At 40.8% G+C, this 23,722-nt stretch overlaps 1 protein-coding gene across 3 annotated transcripts in view; it reads right to left on the bottom strand.

Moving 5' to 3' along the window:
* Positions 1-508: 508 nt before the first annotated feature.
* The window catches only part of pde4d (phosphodiesterase 4D, cAMP-specific), a 171,334-nt gene continuing 148,120 nt past the window's right edge, over positions 509-23,722 (bottom strand). For all 3 annotated transcript variants that reach the window (XM_087170391.1, XM_023394190.2, XM_023394191.2), the window contains 14 exons: positions 23,186-23,377; positions 21,441-21,477; positions 21,262-21,338; positions 20,780-20,829; positions 15,461-15,573; positions 7,442-7,535; positions 6,909-7,084; positions 6,639-6,737; positions 6,380-6,544; positions 6,085-6,184; positions 3,893-4,047; positions 3,596-3,718; positions 3,070-3,252; positions 509-2,970 (listed from right to left, as the gene is read on the bottom strand). In XM_087170391.1, the coding sequence (XP_087026517.1) occupies positions 2,470-2,970; positions 3,070-3,252; positions 3,596-3,718; positions 3,893-4,047; positions 6,085-6,184; positions 6,380-6,544; positions 6,639-6,737; positions 6,909-7,084; positions 7,442-7,535; positions 15,461-15,573; positions 20,780-20,829; positions 21,262-21,338; positions 21,441-21,477; positions 23,186-23,377 (2,065 nt within the window). In that variant the 3' untranslated portion in view covers positions 509-2,469. The remainder of the gene's footprint in view (positions 2,971-3,069; positions 3,253-3,595; positions 3,719-3,892; positions 4,048-6,084; positions 6,185-6,379; positions 6,545-6,638; positions 6,738-6,908; positions 7,085-7,441; positions 7,536-15,460; positions 15,574-20,779; positions 20,830-21,261; positions 21,339-21,440; positions 21,478-23,185; positions 23,378-23,722) is intronic.

The following is a 23,722-nucleotide window of genomic DNA, read 5'->3' as shown; positions in this document are numbered from 1 at the left end:
GCAGTTGACCTGAGCCTCTACAAACCTCTGCACTGACGACATATTTTCTACCCAGTGCCACATTTTTGATGCAAATTGTGCTTGGCTGATAGTAAAAAGGCAACTTTTTCACAACAGGAGATCAGGCCAACCCAAGTCAAGAGATTCACTAATGCAGCAAAAGAGAACTAGGAAATAAAAAAAATAAAAGGCTAAAGTAAATGACATGCGTTGAATTTAAGGCACAGCCCATGGGCCAAGGAACAGCTTCTTTTTAAAAAAACAATTTGGCTTTCCCCCTCTCTTCACTGAGCTAGTTCTCAGATAAGCAACATGTCGATGGATCATTTTTACACTGAAGCTCTTGTGTAATAAACATTCTCTCAACAAGAGGTACGTAATACAGCCACACCATCACCAAAAGGGATGATAAGAATCAACCATTTACAACAAACGGCATTATGATAGTAATAACATTAATAATTATATATTATATACAGCACAATAAATATATGTCTGTAAACAGCGATAAAACCAGAATTTTTTTTTATTACAGGTAAGGGCATTGGGTGAGGATGAAAAAAAGAGAAAAAAAAAATCTTGGCACAAAATGAAAGATTAAATAAAACGTTTAGAAATGACACATAATTAAAGCAAACACTCTTTAAAAAAAGCAGTGTGCAGTATTTCAAGTGTTTTTTTTTCCTTTTGTTTTTTTTTTCCTTTTGTTGATTTTCTATATTTTATGTACACAGAAAAAAAAGTATATTTGGGTATTGTAACTGGCAAGCCTGTACTGTGGTCTATGCTACAGTTAAATATTTACTGTACCACCTTTATATTGCAAAAACAACTCAACAAATAGAAAAATATACCAATAAATAATAGCATTAGGTGTAAAGTGAAAAACGATAGAAACATGGAAAAAGGAAGAGACTCTTGGCCGAGGTGTAAGACAGCATTGTTCAAGCCTAAGTATGCATGAGTGAGTGTTTTGGCGAGTTTCAACATATTAAAAACATTAAAGTGGTGATATATGAATATATCAGTGCATTAGAGTATCTACGTAAAGGATAGTCTTATCTGATGACTACGCAACGGTGCTGATTGTCTTGTCCAAAACAAAGACAGCAACTGGGTTTAATGTTGTGATGGCAAAATAAAAAAAAAAAAAAAAAAATTCATAGAGATTAACAGAAAATGAAGTGGCTGTAGACAAGCAGGTATGCAGCTGTTGGTGATGTGTACATCAAACAAAATGTGCAAGGAAATAAAAGAAGGCTTTCATAACATTGGTATAAAATCATCCAGTAATTTTTTAACACCATTACTATTTCTGTATACTCGGATCACTAATCAAGCGTCTAAAAAAAAGGTGCTTTTTGTATCAACTACAAAGCATTGCATTGTCTCAGAATGTGTTCAAAAGAACTGCAGGCAACAATAATAAAAATGTAAAGGCGTCATCCACGTCACAAACAATTTCAATGAGAGTAAAGCATAAGTCTTCAGGTTTCTGCTCCCTTCTCAGTGAAAACTCTCACCGGAAATAATAGTTATGAATTAATTCCAAATTTCTACTCACAGGAATAACCAAATATGAGTATAGTGGCATGGGAATAGAAGTATAAATGCTATTGGAGCAAGTGCAAACACCTCAGAACACTCCTAATGTTACCCAGCTTTGAAACACTGAAAACCTGTCACTCATTTCTCCCCATTGGTTTGCAAAAAATCTCTCATCTTCTTTGCTAACAAAAGGAATCCTAGGATTGCAAAAGTAAATTCTAGAAAATATTTCAATCTTACATACAATACAATAAAAAAAAATTTCTAGGACAGCATCATGGCTGTTTAGATTTGAGCTTCGTGTCAGTCAGGTTTTCGAGGAAGACTTCCACATCAGAGATGTGTTTGGAAAGCTCCCCAGTGTGCTGCGGCGTCCCATCAGGTTTTCAGCAGAACGGCAGAATAACATGCCTTGCAATTGGTAGCGGGGAGGATATGACCTAACCGAGAGGGAAATTCTCCTTGAACACACCAATAACCGTCTCTGTAGAGTATGGGCACTTGATTAAACACAGAAACACTGCTAAACTTTCAGGCTGGGACGAAGCAGAGGGAAGGAAAAGGTGATATTGTGTATCATGCGAACAGCACTGAGCAGACTGTGAACTGTTCATCCATGTCCTAAACTTAAGCTTATAAAGGGGGAGGTGTAGAAGTGAAATAAAGACACACCACTTCAGCACAAATGGGAATGGAAAGGAGTTTTCCTGAGTGCAAAAAAATTTGAAGAAGTACCGGTGGGCGTGTCTGAACAAAGCTGACAGGAGGAGTGGCCAAGGTGGGGAGCAGCGCACGCTTTGGAACCATAAACATAGATGTATAAAAAACACAGACAGACTCCACAAAACCCAAAAAATATTCTATAAATAATCATCTGTCATTACTAAGAAGAACAGTTAATCAGGTGCTGTCTATAAACTGCTATGTGTCAGGGGATTTCTCTTTCTCCTCATCGTCCTCCTCCTCCTCTGCTACCTCTTCCTCCACTACACATGGTTGTGAGCAGGGCGTCTCCCCCTCCTCTGCTACCTCCTCCTCCTCTTCGTCCTCCCCCACCTGTTCGTCCAAAGGAATCTCTGTTGATTCAGAGTCCTGCGTACAGAGTGTTTTAGAGTCAGTACAGCTGTTGTCCTCCTCTTCCTCCTCCTCTTCTTCCTCCTCCTCCGGCTGGCTGCCGCTGTCTTTCTCAGTGTCCGACTCCCCGTCCTCCTCCAGGGTGAGCTCAAATTGGAACTTGTCCCCTCCTGGGGGTCGAGTGCCGTCCTCAGCCTCGTCCAGCGCAGGAGAGGGACTTTGGGGGATGGTGCTTTGGTACCACTCCCTGTTGTCTTCCAACGTGTCAAGGATGTCCTGGGCATCCGGATGAACCAGGTCAGCCCACGTCTCCCACAAAGGGTGAACGATATAGTCTATGAAACCAACCTACAGGATGCAAGTGGGGGAAAAATAGGTCATCCAGTGTGTGTCTAAGCACAGTATGCGTGTGTGTGTACAGTACATTTGAGCGCCTGTGCTCATTACCTGGCTCTTTTCTACTGAGGCATTGTGTTTGTCACACATGGCGCTGATGTCCATGCCCCTCTCCCTCTCTCTGTCACCCTGGCTGAAGAACTCCTCCATGATGCGCCCCGTCCACTGCCGGTACAGCTGGAGAGGCTTAGTAGGGTTGCTCAGGTCTGCACAGTGCACCATATTCTGGAGAACCTGAGTATAAGAAACATCAAAGGTCAAAAATACGGTGACATATGTTCCATGATAGAGGGTAGGCTGAAGCGTAAGGGTGTGGTCACAGCATCATTTACAACAGCTAAATATCAGGATGAACTTTGATGCAACAAATTTGTTCCTTAGACCAATTGAAACCAGAACTTTGAGAGAACTGAGGGAGTCCAAAATGGAGGAAGCTCTCATATTACTGTGTCACATGACCTGGTGAAAACCATTCAGAAACACAAGTGTTGCAGAATCTTCAAGAGGAGCAAACAATTATTTTTGATGTACATAAAAGTCAAAAGCACAATGATATGAATCTTGTTGTTATTCTGACCTGTATCCTGTCAGAGTAGTTATCCAGCAACAGGACACCAGAGCTGGTCACCTTCTTGGTTTCCACCATAGTTTTCAGATCAGCCAGTAGATTCATGTGCTTCGACATGTCTGTTGCTAGCACCTTAGGACACCCAGAAACAAGCCATTAGTATTCAGTCTAAAACATACAGGGAGCATTTTTTATCAAATGAAATGTCATATTTTAAAAAAGTGTTTAATGTACGCTATATAATGACCAGTATAATATATCTGTTAGTCTAAACTTAATAGAAGAGATGTAAATCTTTTCACTTACGATGTCAATGACCATCTTTCGCAGTGATTGTCTTTGTTTTTTGGTCAAGTTTTGGAAGATGTCACAGTTCTCCTCTTGTAGGAGCTTGAAACCAACTGCTAGATGATGGTTCTCCAACACAGACGAGTCATTGTACATCAGTGCTAGCTCTGAATCTGCAAGGAAGACACAAGGTATTTAAAAATCAAATGGGGTCAAAATTCGAAATGGATAAAAAGATATGAACAGAATTTATGCATCAAGATATTTGGAATTATTTTGCCCTGGTTATTTTGTATGGCATTACATATGCAACTAGGTACATATTTTCAACATTAGGTGCTAGTTAGAGGTACATGTCTCTCTGCTAATAGCCTGCAGTTAACACATGCAGCATCCATCCCTTGCAGGAGAAAGCACCAGCATGTTTTCCGCTGGGAGGTTTCCCCACTCTGGGTCATTTGAAGGTCTTCTAGCTGTATTTAGATTTTCCATTAAGATGCATTAGTCTTGGCCACTGTGGATCAGAGCAGCACAGAGGAGAAAGGGGATCCTGCTCTGTTGCTCTGCGGCTGACAGAAGATCAGTCTGGTGGCTCCTAACTAGGATGACTCACACTGCCTGTACTGCAGGGATTCCCCATTTGGGCTTATGGGAAGTACAACACATTTTGTGTGTTAAGTGTGTCAGACTGTGGAGTGTCTTTTCTGTTCTGATAAGGTATTACTAATACTCTTATGCAACACTCACATTTGTAATGGTCTACAGAATGGCTGTTTAAGGAGATACCCAGTGGATATAAACTCTATTTGTTTGGATTTTCCTCTAAATTGCCAAATTAAGGCGATATTTGTAGCACTTCCAGCCATGAGCCAGTGAGTCAGTTAAAGCAGATGTAGCAGGGATTCACTCTCTTGCTTGAGGACACTTCAGTTACCAACACAACACCGTAAATCCTGTTAGTCTAGTAAAAAGGCTCAGTTCAACCACTTCCACCACTATGATTGGTTTGTGAGGTCTGGGGCTAATCTAGAGTAACATGGGCACTGATTCTAGAAAGAGATGCTTCTGCAGATTTTATTTTATTTTTAAATAAAGTGAAAACCATGGATGAAATTCACCTCCACTCCTGACTGTAGACCTTTGAAGTGGCACCCACTATTTTACTTTTTCGGCAATTCAAATAGGTCTGGTGATGTGCTCAGTCTTTGCCGTTTCACAGTTGGAAAAGCAACTGAGCCAGACTGATTTGTGGGTGAGATTAAAAAATGGTAATGTCATCTTCTTGAGCCGAAGCAAGACAGATGGCATCACAAAGCACACATCTGTGCTGTGCTTCCTGCCACAAAAATGTCATGGATGAGCTCAATAGCCATGGATGAGATATGATGACATATTTTTTTTGATCAACAAACTAACTGCGCTGCCACTGTTGATTGGTCAGGGCAAAATAACACCCACCCCCCAAACAGGAAATGGGTAAAACCGAAAACAAAATTTTAGTGAGGTCAGCAAGCTAACTGTAAAAGGGTGGAGACAGAAATTGCAGCAATGGTCACCTCACAACCAAAACTATCTGCAGCTGTCTGCATGGTTAAATACCTTTACAGGAAAATGAGAAATTATGATTCATTTACTCGTAACGTTTGTATTTCTTGTGGCTCAACTACTATCCCACTTTATTACCCCAACAACAGCATTTATACACAAGATGTCAAATAAAAGTTTCCCTATGTTTCCCCAATGTAGCCCAATACATTTATGTCTTTGGGAGGATGTTTTTCTCTTTCTGTCTGACAACATGTTGGCCTGAATGATGTTGTGTTACAGGGAAAGGGCACTATTAAGAACAATATTGATCTCCTCTTTGAACTCGTCCGTCTTGGAATCACATGTCAAAGCCGTCACACGTGACTAAAAAAAACACATGCCGGTGAAGATGTGCCTGTGTGCTGTTTTGAACATGTTAGCCATCCATGCAAATACGCTTCAGAGTTTGGTTTATATATGAAATCTCATTTATGTGAGAAAGGCTCATTGTCTGCTGAATGCTACTGAGTGTATGTGTGTGTGCTAGTGAAGCAGAGGATACAGCGTGCAAGTTCCCACCTGCTTATCAGACTGTGAGTGTGTGTTCGTGTTTGTGAATATGCACTAATAACACTGCTGAGCCACTGACGTAGCTGCTAAAACGGCACCATATTTAGACTCACTGGTGTTGATGAGGAACTGGTTCGAGACTCCAGGATGGTCGACGTCGTGAATTGCACTGGCGAAGATGGCAGCTAAGATCTCAAGGTCTGTGAACACAGCCTAGAAGAAAAGAACCAAATGCAGAGGGGAGGAGGGAGGGCATTGATGAGAGAATCAAATCGTTGGACAAAAATATCCTTGGCAGTAAGAGCCATTGATTGGACTTTGAGCAAGCGTTTGATTGAAGCTGATTGTGGAGGCATGGGCTGCGTGTTTGTGTGCATGTGTATATGTCAGTGTGCACATGCGACTCACCTCGAGGGCGGGGGTGGATAGCAGCACGTGAGTTGACTGGGTGACGTCAGCAGCATGAATGTTGTTATGGTAGGCCACGTCGCCATGATAATGGTCTTCTAAGGTCATCAGGTATGTTATAAAGGTGTCAAGTGGAATTTTAAAAGTTTTTAACAAGTCCCTCTCCTACAAACCAGAACATACAAAAGGGAGTTTATGGTCAACAATGTAATGTTTGGAGTTAAAGATCAAGACACACAGAAGACGTGATGATCATTACCTGGAATATTGTGTACATCATGACTGTCAGCGGCCGATTCCCAGAGAACTCTGAGATTTTAAAAACGTTAAGGCCCCATTTATTCACATGCTCCAGCTCCTGAAAAAGGAATTAGAGATACAATTAGAAACAAAATGTCCTTTTTCATTAAATTCCTTCTTTTTCCTCTTCCCTAAAGTACATTTCAGATTGCATTTGTGTGAATGTATAATTTATTGAGTTTGCTGCATAGTCTGTGTATACACCGTTTTTCAGTGCACACAAACACACCTTAGCGAGTTCATCCTCGGTCTCCGTCTTGACTCCAAAGCGAGGGATATTGGAGTTTGTGAGGCTGGAGGAGTGTTGCAGCTTTTTCACCCCGCTGATCTGAGACATGGGCTTGTTCTTCTTCTCCTTCTCTTTCTGTGTCTGAGGGGATGGCATCTCCACTTCATGTTGCTTGTCTGGAGTGAAACATAAGTGGAAATTAAATATGAGGATGATGAAGTCTTTTGTTGGAGTGGTTCAATCAGACAGACACCTGGTTTTCTTTATGTAAATCGTGTTTGATTTGATATCATGGTACAACCATATCCTGATTTTAGAAATAGAAAACTTTTACTGTGTTTATGAGATTCATAGTTCTGGCACTTTTAACAGGATCTTAGAAAAGTGATGTATACTGCATGTGTTATGCCATATACAGAACAGACACTCTCTGAAGGCTGTCATCATGTTAATTCTCACTGCTCCAACAGGATGGGTATTTTTTATTTATTTATTCCAAAGCAGTGAGTCTATCTTCCTGTGTCATCACTCACCCAGGAAGGTGCTGGAGATGAACTCAGACACCTGGTTCCCAGAGCGGCTCATCTCTGATAGGTGAGTCAGCTCTCTGTTCAACATCCTCTTGAACTGGAAAAGGGACACACACACAGATGCTGGGTTTAACAGGGTGCAATACAGGGCAGAAAAATCTAATTACTTGTTTTTACAGCTGGTATTCGGAGGCACAATGTATGTATATGGATGTATGAATAAATCATATTCAAATAAAGACAAAGTGCAAACACAATTCAAGAGCTAAAACGCTCATTTGACTATAAATGTTCACTAAGAATGTTTGAATAAATTTCATGCCATCAGTGAAGACATCAAATGATTTTATCAGCACAGACTGTCCTGCTGGCTGCGGCCTATTACTAAGAGATTCTTGAAATTTCCAGTCACATCACAGAAGCTGTACCCAGGAAAGTCACCGTTTCTGGTGCAACACACATACACACAGCAGGTCAGAGGGCCACTGCCAGAAATGTGGTAATCAGTGACCCATTTTCCCAGTTTCTCTCTTTCAATTTCAGTTTTTCTCTGACACACCGCCTGCCTCCCTCTGCCTCTTCCTCTCTCCCTCACCTCATTCTCTCTACTCTCTCTCTCCTGTGCCTAATTGGAGTGGCAGACCCAAATTTAGCTCTGGCTTTTGATTTGAAGACCCAGCTGATTGATGTGGAGGAGAATGCTTCAAATCAGGGATTTTCCAAAGTGGTTGCAAAACAACAGTTACAAAACAGATTGAAAAACAAAAACCTCTTGAACAAAGCCTCTGCATTGTCTGAATCATTCGGTCCAAATGAATAATGTATGTCTATTGATTAATTATATAAATCAATACTGATCACTTAAAATAGACCATTACAACACTGCAGAGTGCTTACTGCGCAATTGTGTATTGACATCCCATTGAATAACACCCACGGGTGTTCACTGGGTGGCTGTTTAAAATGGAGACACAAGAGGCGGAGAGCCTTCTGTACTGTGCTTTTGTCAGGTAATAAGAGCCAGTACAGTAGACAAGTGACAAACACATGTCAGGTAGAGCTGTACTTACATGAAACATATTCATTAAAACGAATAAGAGTCAGTGAAATAAGCTTTTTTAATTTAGATTTGTGGCCAACCTAAAGAAAATCCCTTTACACAAAAAATGTAGAGCAACCCAACTACTCAGAGGATTGTTGACCTGATAAAGTCAGAGCTATAAGAGCTTCTGTTTTATTTCCATCTAAGAGACCCTTTGAGGAATTAAAAAAACCTTAAATGACCGACAAGTATAACGATTTACAGGAGTAGTGAAAATGTCTGTGATTTTAAATCCAAACCCACTTAAAAATGTAACTACGTATGTTTTTCTGTGCAGCACAACCAGCCATGTCTACATCATTCTAAGTACAGTGCAGGCACCATCAGCTCTCCCCATCATAGATTCATCAAAATGAATAATGGAGCCAGGAATGTCACACCTACGAAGTACTGTTCCATGGGCGACATGCTGGCGAGAATCTATATACAGTATGTGCTTTCTATTTGTGGTCATCCAAATCTGTGTCAATTATACACCTCAGTTACAAAAAACACTTCCACTCTCTGGAAATTCATTTCAACAGCCACATTCAAACAGCTGAAGAAGAAATCACCTGGATAATGAATTAAAAATCAAAAATCACAAATGTGACACCATATCTTACCTTTATATATCCCCACGACACAGAAAGCAGATAATTTGCTTCAGGCATTTTGACAAATCAACAAATAAAATCCAAAAACAGAAGTACAGGTTTATGGCCCAAAATATAGTTTAGATGATGAAAGCGTGAGACAACTAGGAAAATAAAAACAGTCCGCAGCTCTGGCCAGTGAAAAACCTCAACCTGACGAGCCTTCCGAGCTCGCTTCAAGGTATATCAGCTGTAAAGTCACTGTGGAGTCCATGAATGAAGCATCATGTTCCTGCCCTGCGAGTATCCACAGAAACGAGCCCATGTCCCAGGAAGCTGAGAGGAGAAGCAGATTCTGAGAGGAGTCGTGGGAAAGTGGCTCCCCAAAGATCCGATGAGAGCATATCGTGACCACACACACTGTGTACACACTGACATATGCACACACACTCACACACACACTTGGATACAGGGACACACTGCTGAGGTTGTGAATAATTGATGATGGTGCGGATACTTGGTAGATGCCAAAGCACCAGGACAGCAAAAATTTTTCTATCAACAGCTCCCAAACAGGGCTGGCTGCCTGACTGCCTGCCTGCTTCTGTGTATGACACAAGCTCCCATGTGAAGAGCACAGGCTGCTTCTATCACAGTGTCACACAACAGCAGCAAATCAGGGCCCAGATATGGAAGAAGTGTGAGCTCATCATCACCTCTGATTGGCTTGGATTGGATCAGACTTGAGGTCACCTGCTGTGTGATTGGCTGGGTCTGAAGTCAGTGGAAAATCTCCCCCTTCCCTTTCCGTCAATTCCTGCAGTGCAGCGGGATGGGATTTTTGTGTGTGCATGTGTGAGTGCATAAAGTGCACGCTTGTTTGTGTGAATGCAGGATATATTACATGTGACAGTAGGCGTGTATGTGTTTACGTGATGACTGACCTAATCCTTTGTACAATATGATGGTGAGGCACAGGTTACCTCATCCAACATGGATCAGCGTTTACCCCAGTATTCATGGGGGGTGAGTCACAGTAACATCACTGTTGAGATCATGTAAGCACATGAAAAACCCATTAATCTTGCAAAAAGAATGAGCAACACAGTCATGTTAAGTGGGCTCAGTTGGAAAGAAAGTGACAGCATTGTGTCCACACAGGTTGCTGTGTGTGTCACTGAGCTCAAGGGGTTGTTGCTTTAGTTGAAAACAAGGATCAAACCTTATTGAATGAGCAGTTCTAATTTTGCCATAAGTAACAGCAATACAAATCCAAGATTTAACTAGATTTAACTATCTGATATTTAAATCTTATTTAATTAATTTTGATCAGGTATTGCCAGAGATACCGTTTTTTTCAAGAGGATAAAAATTAATTAAAGTCAGAACTTACATATAACCACCTTAACAGCAAATAAAAAACAAAACCCATCAAATCAGACGACCGACAATAAAAATAAATTCATACAAATCATTATAAGGGTCATAAAAATGTCAGATTATAAAACTTAAAAATCTCTGAGACTGAGAATGTGGCTTGAGAACCATCACACACACACACATGCACGCACACGCGCACACACACACACACACACACACACACACACACACACACACACACACACACACACAAACCACAGACATCCACACATAATTATTAGACTTAGTATGAGCCTGAGAAATCAGAAAAGTTTACAAATGCAACATAGTAGCTGAAAGCACTTCATAGGTCGTCATAGTCCATAATCTTGTTTGTTATTGTTTGATCAAATAGCTCCTGATTTAAATGAAACTTTTGGCAGTTGAAGACAATTTCATTACTTATTTTAGACAGTGTTTTAGACAAAATTTAACCTGAGAACTTCTTTTGTGAAACGAAAAAAAGGGTTTTAGTAGAGAAACCAGCTCATATTTGTTTTTAAATGTATCATTTTGGAATTGGTACCAAAATCTGGTGTCACTAATTTTGGAAATTGGAGGTAGTCTGGAAGCTTTGACAGTGCAACTTCACAGATGAATAAGGAAGTCAATCTAAAATAAATTCAGAAAGCAATGGAATAGAATAAAGCATAACACATTTTTGATACACTGGGTTTAACTGCTTAATGATGGGGCAACATGAGGTATAAATGTTAACCTGTTTTTAGACAACATTTGTGAGAAGCTAACATCTTTGATTGACAGCTTTCAATTCTATACGGAAAACATTGTTTAATTTTGATATGTGAATCTTGTTGATCACGGGTGGCTTCTTCAGTCTATGAACTTGGTCTCTTTCGTCTTTGTCCCGATGCATGTGTGAGTGTGTATGTGATGGTCCAGTGGCTTCACAGATTGAAAAGGGACCAAATGTGTCTCTGCTTACTTTACACCCCACCTCTACAGCCAGCCTGGCACTGTGAGTAATTTACAGCTACGCTGGAGCAGATGAGGCCAGTAGCTAACTGAGATCCAGCGGCTTTGATTCACTCAGAGCCAAGCAGGCCAACACAAGCCCACCACACACACTCACATACTCACACACATACGGTTTACTCCCCTGCGGGAGCATATCCACAAATATAACGCCTACAGACACCCCTCCTGTCCACACAAACTCCCTCTCTCAGTCACGCAAATACACACACATATTGATAGCTTAGCCAAGGAGGTGTGAACACAAACTATTGGGTAAAAATTGGAAAGTGTCACACCAAGCTTAGCTGTGTAATTTCTTCTTCGGCGGAGTGACCAAAAATATCTGTTCCCTGTTGTATATAGCCCATGACACCTCCAGATCTCTGTTGCATTTGTTTCTTTTCTCACATTGCACATCTATTCTGGTGGCAGACGCCCCCTCTCTACAGAACACAGAGAGCAGGAACACTAATTGCTGCCGACTGTTTTCAATGAATGTACTGCTGTCCATTCATGATCTAAACCAAATGTGAATAAGGAAATCTATATGTAGGAAGGTAACATCATAAACAGCTTAACAGTAATGGTAAGGGGTAAGACACCAGTATGATATATAAACAAAAAACTAATAATAACAAAAAGACACAGAGATGCAAAGATGAATACATAAAGCTGACAAGTGCCATTCTGATTAGTTTAGTAAGGGAACTGACATACAGCCTATTGAGAAAGTTTTTCAGTTCAGAAAATCCGAAAGATAAAACCGGACTTGCTCAGTTACTGAGCAACTGAATGATGGCCGTCTCCTGGCTGGAGTGAATCTAACTTTTGAGGATGTAGCTGTAAACCAAAAAGCGTTATCAAAACCTGAGCACAAAAAACACCTACAAAACCAGAGAGCCACTACAAAGTGTCTTGGTTTTTGGAGTGCTGGTATTCACAACTACTTCATTTTAGTACCCTTTGATCTGGATGAATAATAACAAAATAAAGTCAAATATTTGGGTTATGGATTAGATGCCAAGATGCCACACCTCATTCATAAAAAGAAAAAGCCTTCATGGAAGCCCCTTCCACCAACAGCTGTAAATCAGATCATACAGTTTTTGGGGATGCTAAACTACTACAACAAAGTTTTATTAATCTATTGCCCCCTTGCAATGAGCTACTACCCTTTTGCAAGAAAACATTAAAAACAGGCATTTCAGAAATCAAAAGCACTGTTACAACCAGCTGAGATGCTAGTGCATTACTCTTCTGTTAAAGAGCCTGTGATTTATGGCACTGAAGAACTGTGTGGCATCAGAATAGTGCTGTTGCATTAAATGAAAAATGGTTTGCTTTCCATATCATGTCACCTGCTAAAAGACAGCAGATTAAAAATGTCTGCTCATGTCTTGCATTAGGAAATTCCACAAGCTTTTCAATGGGTGTCAAATTTCACCATTTGTACTGATCATGAGCTGATCAGTAGATGCATTGAACAGGCTTGTGTACCTGAAAAAAGAGTATTGTATTGATGATGGATGTCCTGGGTGACTCACTAGTGGATACAGCACTTCAGGAGTATGTCCTTAAGGACTGGCAAAAATAAACTGAATCATCAAATCGATCTGCATCATCAGCGAATGATGTAAATTGTTGTGAGAGAGACGGCTCTGTGTGGCGGGGAACCATAGCATTTGTGCCAAAAAGTGGGATAATCGAAACATCTAAAATGTTGCAGCAGACACACACACAGACACTCATCTCTAGCATTAAAGTTTTAGCCAGGTTGCACAGTATGTGGTGAGTGTAAAACAACACTGCGTACGAACTACTTCAGGCCTGGAGCTGGCCTGAGGTAAAAAAAAAAAACAAAAAACTCATAGTGCCAATGATCTCATATCCTTTGTCCTCCAATGTCACCGCAGAAAACGGTCATACCACAAAAAGGCATGAAGCTCAAACTTGACTGGCATACACTGTTCCTAAAGCTGAACCAGAAGAAGACCAGCTGCTGATTCCAAGAACACCTACATCCACACAAAGGGTGGAAATGTAACCACAGGAGCATCCTAAACTAGATAAACCACCAAGTGCTCAGTTCAAGAGAGGTGCGTTCATCTCAAAGAAAGAAAATGACATTTATTAGTTTTGGAGCATCAATACTATCTGAACAAAATATTTAACTTAGTGAAGTGTAGTATAGTGAATTGAAAATAATTATTTGCTTGTACAGTGTGTATTTCAGTTGCATTGCTGCTGCGACAACAATAATCACAGTGACCATGTTATCTCCTTGGTATGAGATCCTTTAGGGCAAACAGGTATGTCACCTTGCTTAACCTACTGTCGCAGCAGCCCCTGGAGTGAGAGTGAGTCTGAGAATGCTGATATTCAGTGGTGAGATGTGTTATTTTTCCAAGGTTACATGCAAATCTGACTGGGGTGACTGCTAAAGGACATTACTAAAGCACTAGTATAGATGGTTGTTTTCACATGTCTGGAAATGTGGCCAGAATTTTATTCAATTTTCTTCAAGGGAATTCCATTTTATTGTTTCTTTTTAATCTCAGACTTTCCTTCATTGATGAATTGAGGCTTATGCTGAGTGCTGATAAATGAAAGTCTGCAGGATACAGACACAAAGTAATGGCTATGTGTGGGAGATGTAGAGACTGTATTACTTGATGTGTGTGAGTGTGTGTGTTTGTTGCTGGAGTGAGATAGCAGGTTGGTTGGGCCTGTGGCTGTTGCCATGACAACCAGAGATAGCTGTGCTGGTGAGCGATGGTGAGGCAGGTTTCCTTTTTTTAAAAAAAAATCTTTTCACTTTTAAACAGAGGTAGACGTCCCGGTCATGCATGAGATTGTGGAAACATCAGCGGTGAGTGGGTGCATTTGTGTAATTCCTTTGTCTGTCTGTCCTCCCTGTCTCTCCTCTTCTTGGTCCATCCCCTCTCTTGTGACATCACAGTGTGTGACATCACCAGAGCCCAAAGCTGATCAGCATTCAGAGCGGCACAGCAGCTTCCCTCCACACACACACACACACACACACACACACACTTATACACACAGACACACACACACACACACACGCACACGCACACGCACACGCACTGGAGGCGACTGAGCATGCTCACAGCACATCTCCCTGCCTGCATGACGATGCTATCACTAACACACACAGACAATACAACACAAACAGTCCAATGTGCGCTTTGATCGCTGAGTGCTGAAAAGGTGTCAAAGCACATTATATACACAGCTCATCCAAATTCTTGCTCCTCAGGCTCAAATAGCAACTACTATGGGTTGATAAACACTTGGCAAATGAACAAGGAGAGAGGTTTGATTGCAAAGGGGCAGGCCACACACAGAGGAGGTCATGTTTATTTCATATTATACTGTACACATTAAAATCAATCAAATCAATAATGTATAATGTGTTTGATCTAGCTGTTGCTAGTAGTTTTTGCAGGATCGTGCTGCACATCAGCTTGAGCAATAAACAGAATTTCTCTGCCACTGAGTGACCATATAGTATAAAGGAGAATTGTAGAATTTAAAAAGAATACTTAGTATTTTTATGTTACTTCATTCATAGGGATGTATGGAAATGCAGTTGGAGGTGTGGATTGATTTAAAAAGTCTGCTAAAATGCTGCATTCATGAACAATTTATTAGAAAAATGACCTCCTTTATCTGAAGTTATCCACCACAAATAAAGGTCAGTATAAACACTATGCATCATATGCATCTCTTGCATGGCACTTAATATATACTATATGTGTCACGAAATCGAAACTCAATAGCATGTCCTGGGTAGCAGCTTCTGCATGTTTCAAGAAATAGCACATGTAGTGTATTCCTACAACTGTGCATTTTAAGTCTGAAAAAAACTAAACTCAACAATGAAACTTTGTCTAAACAAGTTGGTGTAAACTTTTCCGTTATTCTTACCTTGTTGGAGGCCATCTCGCTGACTGAGTGTCTTGTCTGCAGCGTCTCCAACTGGTCCAGGCACCAGTCCAGCTCCTCCAGGGTCTCAGTGGCCAGTTTCTGGTAGGCCTCCTCTGCAGGGGCAAGACAGGAGGGCAAGGGGTCAGTTAGGGCCCGCTTCAGAGGGCTAGTGGACGGTCCAGGCCCGGGGTCTCCCACCCCACAAACAGCTAAGCTGGGATACCCCGAGTAGACACATGGGTGACTCTTCATACTGGACAGGTGGGCCAGCTGTGCGGGCCTGGGAGTAGGGCCTTGTTGTCCTGTAGCCTAACCCAAAGATGAGCAGTCACAGGTCAGGTGTAGAAAATCTCACTGATTCCCTTGGAGAAAAGAAACCTCCAGTGCAGTGCTAAAGTTCAAATCCTGGATTCTTCCTTTCAAGAGTAAGTCTCACACCATCCCAGGGAGTACAGTTGCAGGTGATAGATGTCAAAAACAGCCACCCCAAGTTAGTTCTGTGAGTCCAAACGAATGTTAACAGTAAGAGAACCACAGCAGAGAATACAGAGGTATCCCACAGAGCAAAAAACTGAAATCTCCCACAGACAGACTCACACAGACAGACTCGCACATTATCACCCATACATAGCACACATATCACACTCAGTGATCTTGGTGTATGAGGTTCACTCTATCATTCATAAGAGAGGTGTAATTCCAGTCATGTAGCAGGATGAACAGCAGTCTGCTTAGCAGGCCCATGTCTGCCATAGGAGGGATGGAGGGAAGACAGGGACGGTGGAAAAGAGGATCCAGTGAGAGGTTCAGAACCAGTCAAGATCCATGTCAATACTGTCCAGTACGGAACACACACGAGATTGTTCACAGCATCCTCACATGGTTAACAGATACAAAGACATCCCTCTCTCTCTCTCACACACACACAAATGCAAACAAGACACACACATGCATACACACTCACACCAGAGGAAATGCTAACCATAACACATCATGATTTTGTATCCTTAGCCTTTCTGCCAATAAAAACATCCATGGTATCCGGGAAGCAAATGGTATAATCCGGTGCTGTGTGTGTGCTGGGTAGTGTTTCCTATAGATGCTGTGTGTATAGGGGGTGGGCTGCTGTTGCTTCGGCGTCCCTGGTAGCCAAACGTGCTGCTCTCCCCAAGCTGTACCTAAACCCTGAGAGGACTGCACTGTGGATGGGGAAGGGAGAGTGACAAGACATGGAATGGAGTGGTACAGGAGGGGAGCCAGAGCTGCGAGCTCCCTATACTGTGTGTGCATGCATGCTAATATGTGTTCAGCATACAAATACACCAAAACAGACAGGTAAACAAATAGATGGCCGGCGATACGGTAAAGATGGCAGAGCTTGAGCATCACAAGCCCCACCTCGGAGTATCCTTCACTTTCTTTTAATTTGAAATTGAAGACATGCCTCTCAAAGTCAGCCTATGTTAACAGAAAATGTCACCTTGTCAGAAGCCAATTAATATTGATGCCTTGACTAATTTGGGAAAGCACAGGCTTTTAATGCTATGCTATCTGGGGGGGGAGGGGCTCACTTTAGCTGTAATTAAATCACACAGAGAGAAAACAGTAGTAGCAGATTAAAATAAAACCAAACCAAATTTAGTCGCATGATGCCTTATCATATCAGCATTTAGATTGTCTTAAAGCCCCTTTGGAAAAATGCTGTGCTGTCTACATTTAAGCTTAAATCAGACACTTTTTTTCACTTATCTTTCATTCTGGGACATTTTATTGATGGATAGTTTACAGCTCTGGGTTGTATGAGTCGTTCTTTAGCTCCTGAATATTTCAAAGGGTTATCACAATTTGGAAGGATCAATTATAATATGTCGTATACTAGGTTTGGAAACATGCATAACATTTTTGTTTCCATGCAGGTCAACCTACTGTAGAGACTTGACAGCTAACCATCTCTAAACCACTTTTGTCACCTCTTATTTTCAACAATACCCCCCCCCCCCCCTGCTTCATTGTCTTTGACAAATCTCTCCTTCCCTCCTTCCATTAGTCCCCTTCCTCTCCCACACTCTTCGTTTCCTCCACTGATCTCTGAACATCCTCCCTCTTCCCTCTTTTGTCTCCTTTCTGTCTCTCCCCTCTTTCTTTCTCTCAGTCTCCCTTTCTCCCTCTGTCTCTCTCCCTGGTGTGGTGTCAGTGGCTGGGGTGCTACTCTTTCTGACAGCAACTGCACTGACGTCAATGACATTCTTCTCATGCTTAGTGCGACATCAGACACCGGCGCTCGGAGAGGCCACTCTGCTGCACAGACGCAGGGCTGCAGCCAAACTATGTACCGGAACAGCTTGACAGTGAAGTCGGACTGTGAGCGGGAGAAGATGCGAGAGGAGGAGGAAGAGGAGGAGGACGGAGAGCCTAGAATAATCAAATAGCAACTAGTTATACTTTCATAAAACAAAGCTGTACAATATCTATAAATTGTAACAGAATTGAACAATTATTTTCATTATAATTTACTAATGATGGGTAATGGGTAATTACTTGGTAAATAAAATATTTTATTCATTTGGGACCTGATATGAGTAAGTACCTCAAACCCTCTTTTTTCCATGCACTGGACCAAGGAGAGAGGAAAAGAAAGCGTGATTTAGAGTTGTGGCCTCACTCACGTTATAAGTAACTTTATATCCAGATTACAAACCAAAGGTATGAAAAACTATAACAACATTTTGGATTGAGTATATGGGATGTTAAATGTTACGAAAGAATATTGTCTGTATATGTAATGTGAAAGTCTAGAGCATAGTTTGCTATGAATCAAAGTCTCCCTCTCTATTTATTCTCATCCACAGTAGGTGAAGGGTCACACAGAATTACTGGTAATTTTTTTTGTTTTACATATGAGAAGGGTCTAAAATAATTTTCTTTGTCTCAACAGTAAGTTAGAGACAGATCACAGAAAAAAGCCTTGAAAAACAGAGAAAGAGCCAGGAAGCCCAATATATAATCCCACTTTTGACTGAGTTACTATTAATTATACTTCCTTTATTGTCTTTCTCTGCATGGTGACTTATTCGCTGCCTCAGTAACTCTTTGCATTTCAAGCAGTCAATATTCTCAAACAATCATGTTTCATGACTCACAGCTGTCACCAGTTTATGGCAGGGCTCATAATGGCTGTGCACCAGTGTGATTATGTTCTAAATTTAGCTCAATGTCACCAGTCCCTCATATATAAGCAGGTTATGCCTCAGGAATGTGATTCCTGGGGATGACTGGCTGGAAAGATCTCCCTTAAACATAGAAAAAAGCAAATTTGTCTCTGTTAATATTTGAGTATTTTCATTTTTGTGCACTTAATAATAATAAAATAAACGTTTTTACCCTCACTGACAATGTGCATGAATGTGTGTGTTGTATGTGATTCTATGTGTATCTGAGCAAGTGTCATAGGGATCAATTTACTAAACAAAACAGTGAAATTATTTATTAATGGTGAAGGTTATATGGTTTCTCCTGCAAACACCAGCTAGGTTACAGCCACTGATACTGCTAAAGAGAAAAGTGACTGTCAAGGACAAGTCTATTATTGCCATCTAAGTCTGTCTGTGCCATGTCCTCCTATGAACAAAAACTCACCTTAAAGTAGGCCAGACAGGCTGTGCGGTAGACGGTGTCTGTCTCGTGCTTTACAGCACATCAGACTATCAAAGTCAAGTATGACTGTATACTGAAGTATTGATAAATCTATGGTTATGGATAAACTGGTAAAACATGGCAGCCTCATGGCACTCCATCGGCGGCTGTATTGTGTAAACCAAAACTTAACACTTGAGCATCTTTTCAAAGATTCTTTGGTGTGTCTCCATCACCACACCCTTACAGACTTAATATAAAGTACAGGAACTGGTTTCTGAAAATTTTATATGAATAAAATTGTAATAATAATTCAAGAAAAAAACTGATTAAGAACATAAAGATCTGGCGGTCGACAAACTGTCTGTAATGATCAATATACAACGGGTGGATATGACTGTCAGCTTGCAACGTACTAGATAAGAGCAGACAGTATGTGAGTATATGTTCACCTGTCTTGTCAAACTGTAACTGTTGCTTTTCAGGAACTGACTGAAGACAGCACCCTGGCTGTACAACAGAAACCACAAAGAGACAAACTTATCCAAACTTTACAGAAAATGCTAAAACAACAGTTAACAACAGGAAAATATTGAGTCTTCGTTTACTAGTTCTACTGTCCTTTTTATCTCTTGTCCATTCATTTGCTCAAATGAACTCATCCTCTGCAAAATATGTCATCCATATTTTTATTCTGACCATGTTGGATATTATGATCATGTTCTTTGGCTCCCTGCACAGTATGCCTGTGTTTGCCAGCACCATGATAATATCTTACAATAGACAAAAACATCACCGTTACAACACTCTTATATCAGTTTTTATCTATTTAGCTTCCAGTTGTAAGTTGGTGAGTGCATACTACTACTACCACTACCAATTCTGCTTACGCAATAACACCTTGAGTCTCCCTATTTAGCATTTATGAGCAATATATAAACATTTAATGAACGTTTTGCAACACACTATAATGCAGCTGTAAGCAGATATAAGAACATTTTTAAGTGTTTATTGACATACAGTATCTGTCAACAGTTATAACTTCTCCTGTGGAGACATATTTGACATTATTACAACTTTGTTTTATACTCCAGTCTCCACTTATTGGTACCCAATGAAGGAGTTATAGTTGTTGAAAAATATTTCAATAATCGCTTACTGTAAATCTGCTTACAACCCCATCGTAGTGTGTAATGAACCCTTTATTAAATGTTTGGATGCTACTTACTAAATGATAAACATCAGTAAGAGTGTTACCTCTACTGATAATATTTACATTTTGTATGGCAAAAACTGTTCCTGATTATCAGACCACACATCAAATCTCACACACACACACACACAGATGTGTATAAGAGACAGTTATTGGTACTCAATGAAGGAGTTATAGTTGTTGAAAAATATTTCAATAATCGCTTACTGTAAATCTGCTTACAACCCCATCGTAGTGTGTAATGAACCCTTTATTAAATGTTTGGATGCTACTTACTAAATGATAAACATCAGTAAGAGTGTTACCTCTACTGATAATATTTACATTTTGTATGGCAAAAACTGTTCCTAATTATCAGACCACACATCAAATCTCACACACACACACACACACACACACACACACACACACACACACACACACACACACACACAGGAGACACAAGTTATCATCCCCCCTCACTGTCCACATACCTGTGAAGGTGGTCTTGGTGATAGGTGGTGGGTTACACATGGGTGATCTCCTGTCAAGGGTGAAACAAACACACACACTGAGACGTTTCCTTTCCCAAAACAGTAAAATCAGTAGTTTACTAAACATATTCATTAAAACTCTCCACATGACTCTAAGCAGTAAGGAAGCACCATTTCTTTTTGCTCATTTCTACAAATATTAAGGAGCACCATACCTTTACACATATATATACATATATATATATACTATTATTGTTGTAGTACTCAATAAGAACAGCAGAGGGCGAGCCAAGCCAAACTGTAAGCGAGCACTGGACACAGTTCCATCAGGTGGAATGACTCCAAATCACTGGCACTTATTTAGTAAAACATCTTAGTTATAAAGTGTCTATGGTCAGATATTGCTAGCATCATCGTTGCCTGTAACAAACTCTCTCCTCCAACTAAGAAAGTTTCTTTATTTCTATTTGAAACAAACTTACTTATTGGACGCTCTGTCTTGCTGTAGATTAGTTAATGCACCAAAGTTGTTTCGTACAGTTCTCAAGCTGGCAAGAACCTGAAGGGCACATGACAGATTAAGTCTGAATCATACAGCATCATGAATTTATGACGATACAAAACATGAGGATAAGACGACAAAACTGGCACAAGCGCTCACCTGTGCAAATGGTGTTACAATCATATCGTCACCATGACTGGAAGAAACAAACAGAGTGGCTTTAATATTAGATGCAGGTCTATAGTACAATGACATTCAACAACAGTGTGCTCATGCTCTGCAAAGGTCAAAGGGGCGGAGGGGTTGGGAGGAGCAGGGTGTGTGTGTGTGTGTGTGTGTGTGTGTGTGTGTGTGGGGTGGGGGGGGGGGTCATCACATGAGATTAGTTTCAGCGCCTCTGATGCACTCAGTCACAGTGACATATTTACTCAACACATCAGCTAACAGCTGAGGCCCTACTTTACAATGTGTAGTAGTTTCAGAACAGTTTCTGGTTTCACTAACAGGATTGAGGGGGTTTATTGTTGGACATGTCTCTATACACATAAGGTAGTTACGTTCCAGCTAAAGGAATTATAACTGTAAACTTTGAGTCAGATTCCTGCTGACATCCGAGCTACGTTATGACTGCCAAGACTGTCAACAGTTGCTCAGGTGACAGGAGTGTGTTAGCGTCATCAAGCTTCTCCCCTACTGCTACGTTGTACTAGACCACAGCCACGTCACGCACACACCTACTGGCACGTGAGCTGACATGCCTGGCATGAAAGTCAAAAGAGACACAGACTTGCTAGGTCTCCTATTGCAAGACAAACAGAAGGTATTGAGAGTAAAGATGACTGTATAGATAGATGTTCACCTTTTACTTAACTTTTAAACCTTTTAGGACACAAAGAGGCTGCTCTAACTCTGTTTTCTTGTACTGAATTTCCTCTTAGAAATTTCTGGACTATCTTCCTCTTTGTTAAGTACTTTAGTAAAAATGCTATTTAATCTTTCACAAGTTTAACTTGATTGTGAAGCTGCATTATTAAGAATTTCATAAGGAGAGCTGTCAAGACAAGTTGCCTCCCACTAGCTATATCTTGTATATGTAATTCAGCAGAAAAAAAGATATGAAAGAATGAGACAAAGGATTAATGTAAACACTGTAACAATGATTAACATGGTAACCAGATAGTGGGTGTAGGTCGATGGAGCTTGGGGCAATACTACAGAGCAAAAAGCAGTAGCAGTAAGGAGGAAGTCTAAAGTTACTGTAGGACATATTTTTCATTTGTCTTGTCTTTTCCTGTCGACTGGATCGAAATGCCAGGTTTTAGTCAATATTTTTATTTCCTGCAGCACTAAGTGTACAGTAACTGTAACTGGATAGCCACCATAGTGTGGGAAATGGCTATCAACATATACACTGATCCAGAGGATGCCGGCTGATTTGAGTGTGTTAATACCTTGTCTGGACTGTGCCTTTCTACAGCTGTAAGGTGATGGGGAGTTGGTATTATAAAATACAAATGACCAAGTGAACTCAGAACTTAAACAGATTAAATGCAGTGCACAAATCCATTCCATTGACCTTATGAGTGACACAGGCATAATCAACAATTTGGAAAAATGTCAGAGACACATGAACTGTGCTTGTGGATACTTTGTCACTGACCACCGCATTTGTGCTACTGGATGTGGCTAAGAATAGATGTGACACTACACAGTCAGCTGTTGGTCATGCACACTTCCAACCAGGGCCAAAGTGATCAGCATGGCAGCTTTAAGACCTGGTCTGATAAACATCCAGCCATGACACAGATTCAGAGAGGCAGAAAAAAGTAGAACTAACAGCATTCAGCACAATAGGGAGCACTTGGGTTCATCTACGAAGGTCATAATGAACATAATGCACTCACATGTCACTGGCAATGGAGGAGTTTCGAGACATAGACTTGGGCGAGAGGTCGTAGTCACTGTCGGAGCGGTAGAGGAACGACTCTCTCCTTTGGCTGTGGACAAAATTGGCCTGCAGGATGAGGCCTGAGCCCGGGCTGGCCATTGGGTCCAGGGGGCTGCGACCTGATGACGTGCCATTGTCCACGTCGAAACTGCACATGAAGAGAAAGAGAAAGAGACAAAAGTTAGGATATGACAATGCACAGTTGACACTATTTTATTCAGTATTATAAACAGAGAAAACGTCTGAGTGCAGAATTTAAAGTTTAAATTCTGATGATATTTGACTGGTCAAGCAACATTGGCGATCATTCTGAACAGTGACACTTATGCTAAAGAGTCAAAATGTACGATGCAGCATGTCTGATTTTCTCTTAACAGACAAAAGATGAGAGGAAGGATACAGTGCCAATCTGACTGCTGCCTAAAATGATGCAAACCTCCCCAGACTTTTTACATACCACTTCTTATAAAGTGCAAACTAAGCATGCATTAAT

Source organism: Seriola lalandi, unplaced genomic scaffold (genome assembly GCF_002814215.2).
Source record: "Seriola lalandi dorsalis isolate HSWRI2012SDOR001 ecotype SW California unplaced genomic scaffold, Sedor1 jcf7180002054946, whole genome shotgun sequence".
NCBI lineage: Eukaryota > Metazoa > Chordata > Actinopteri > Carangiformes > Carangidae > Seriola > Seriola lalandi.
This window is presented reverse-complemented; position numbering and strand designations above follow the sequence as displayed.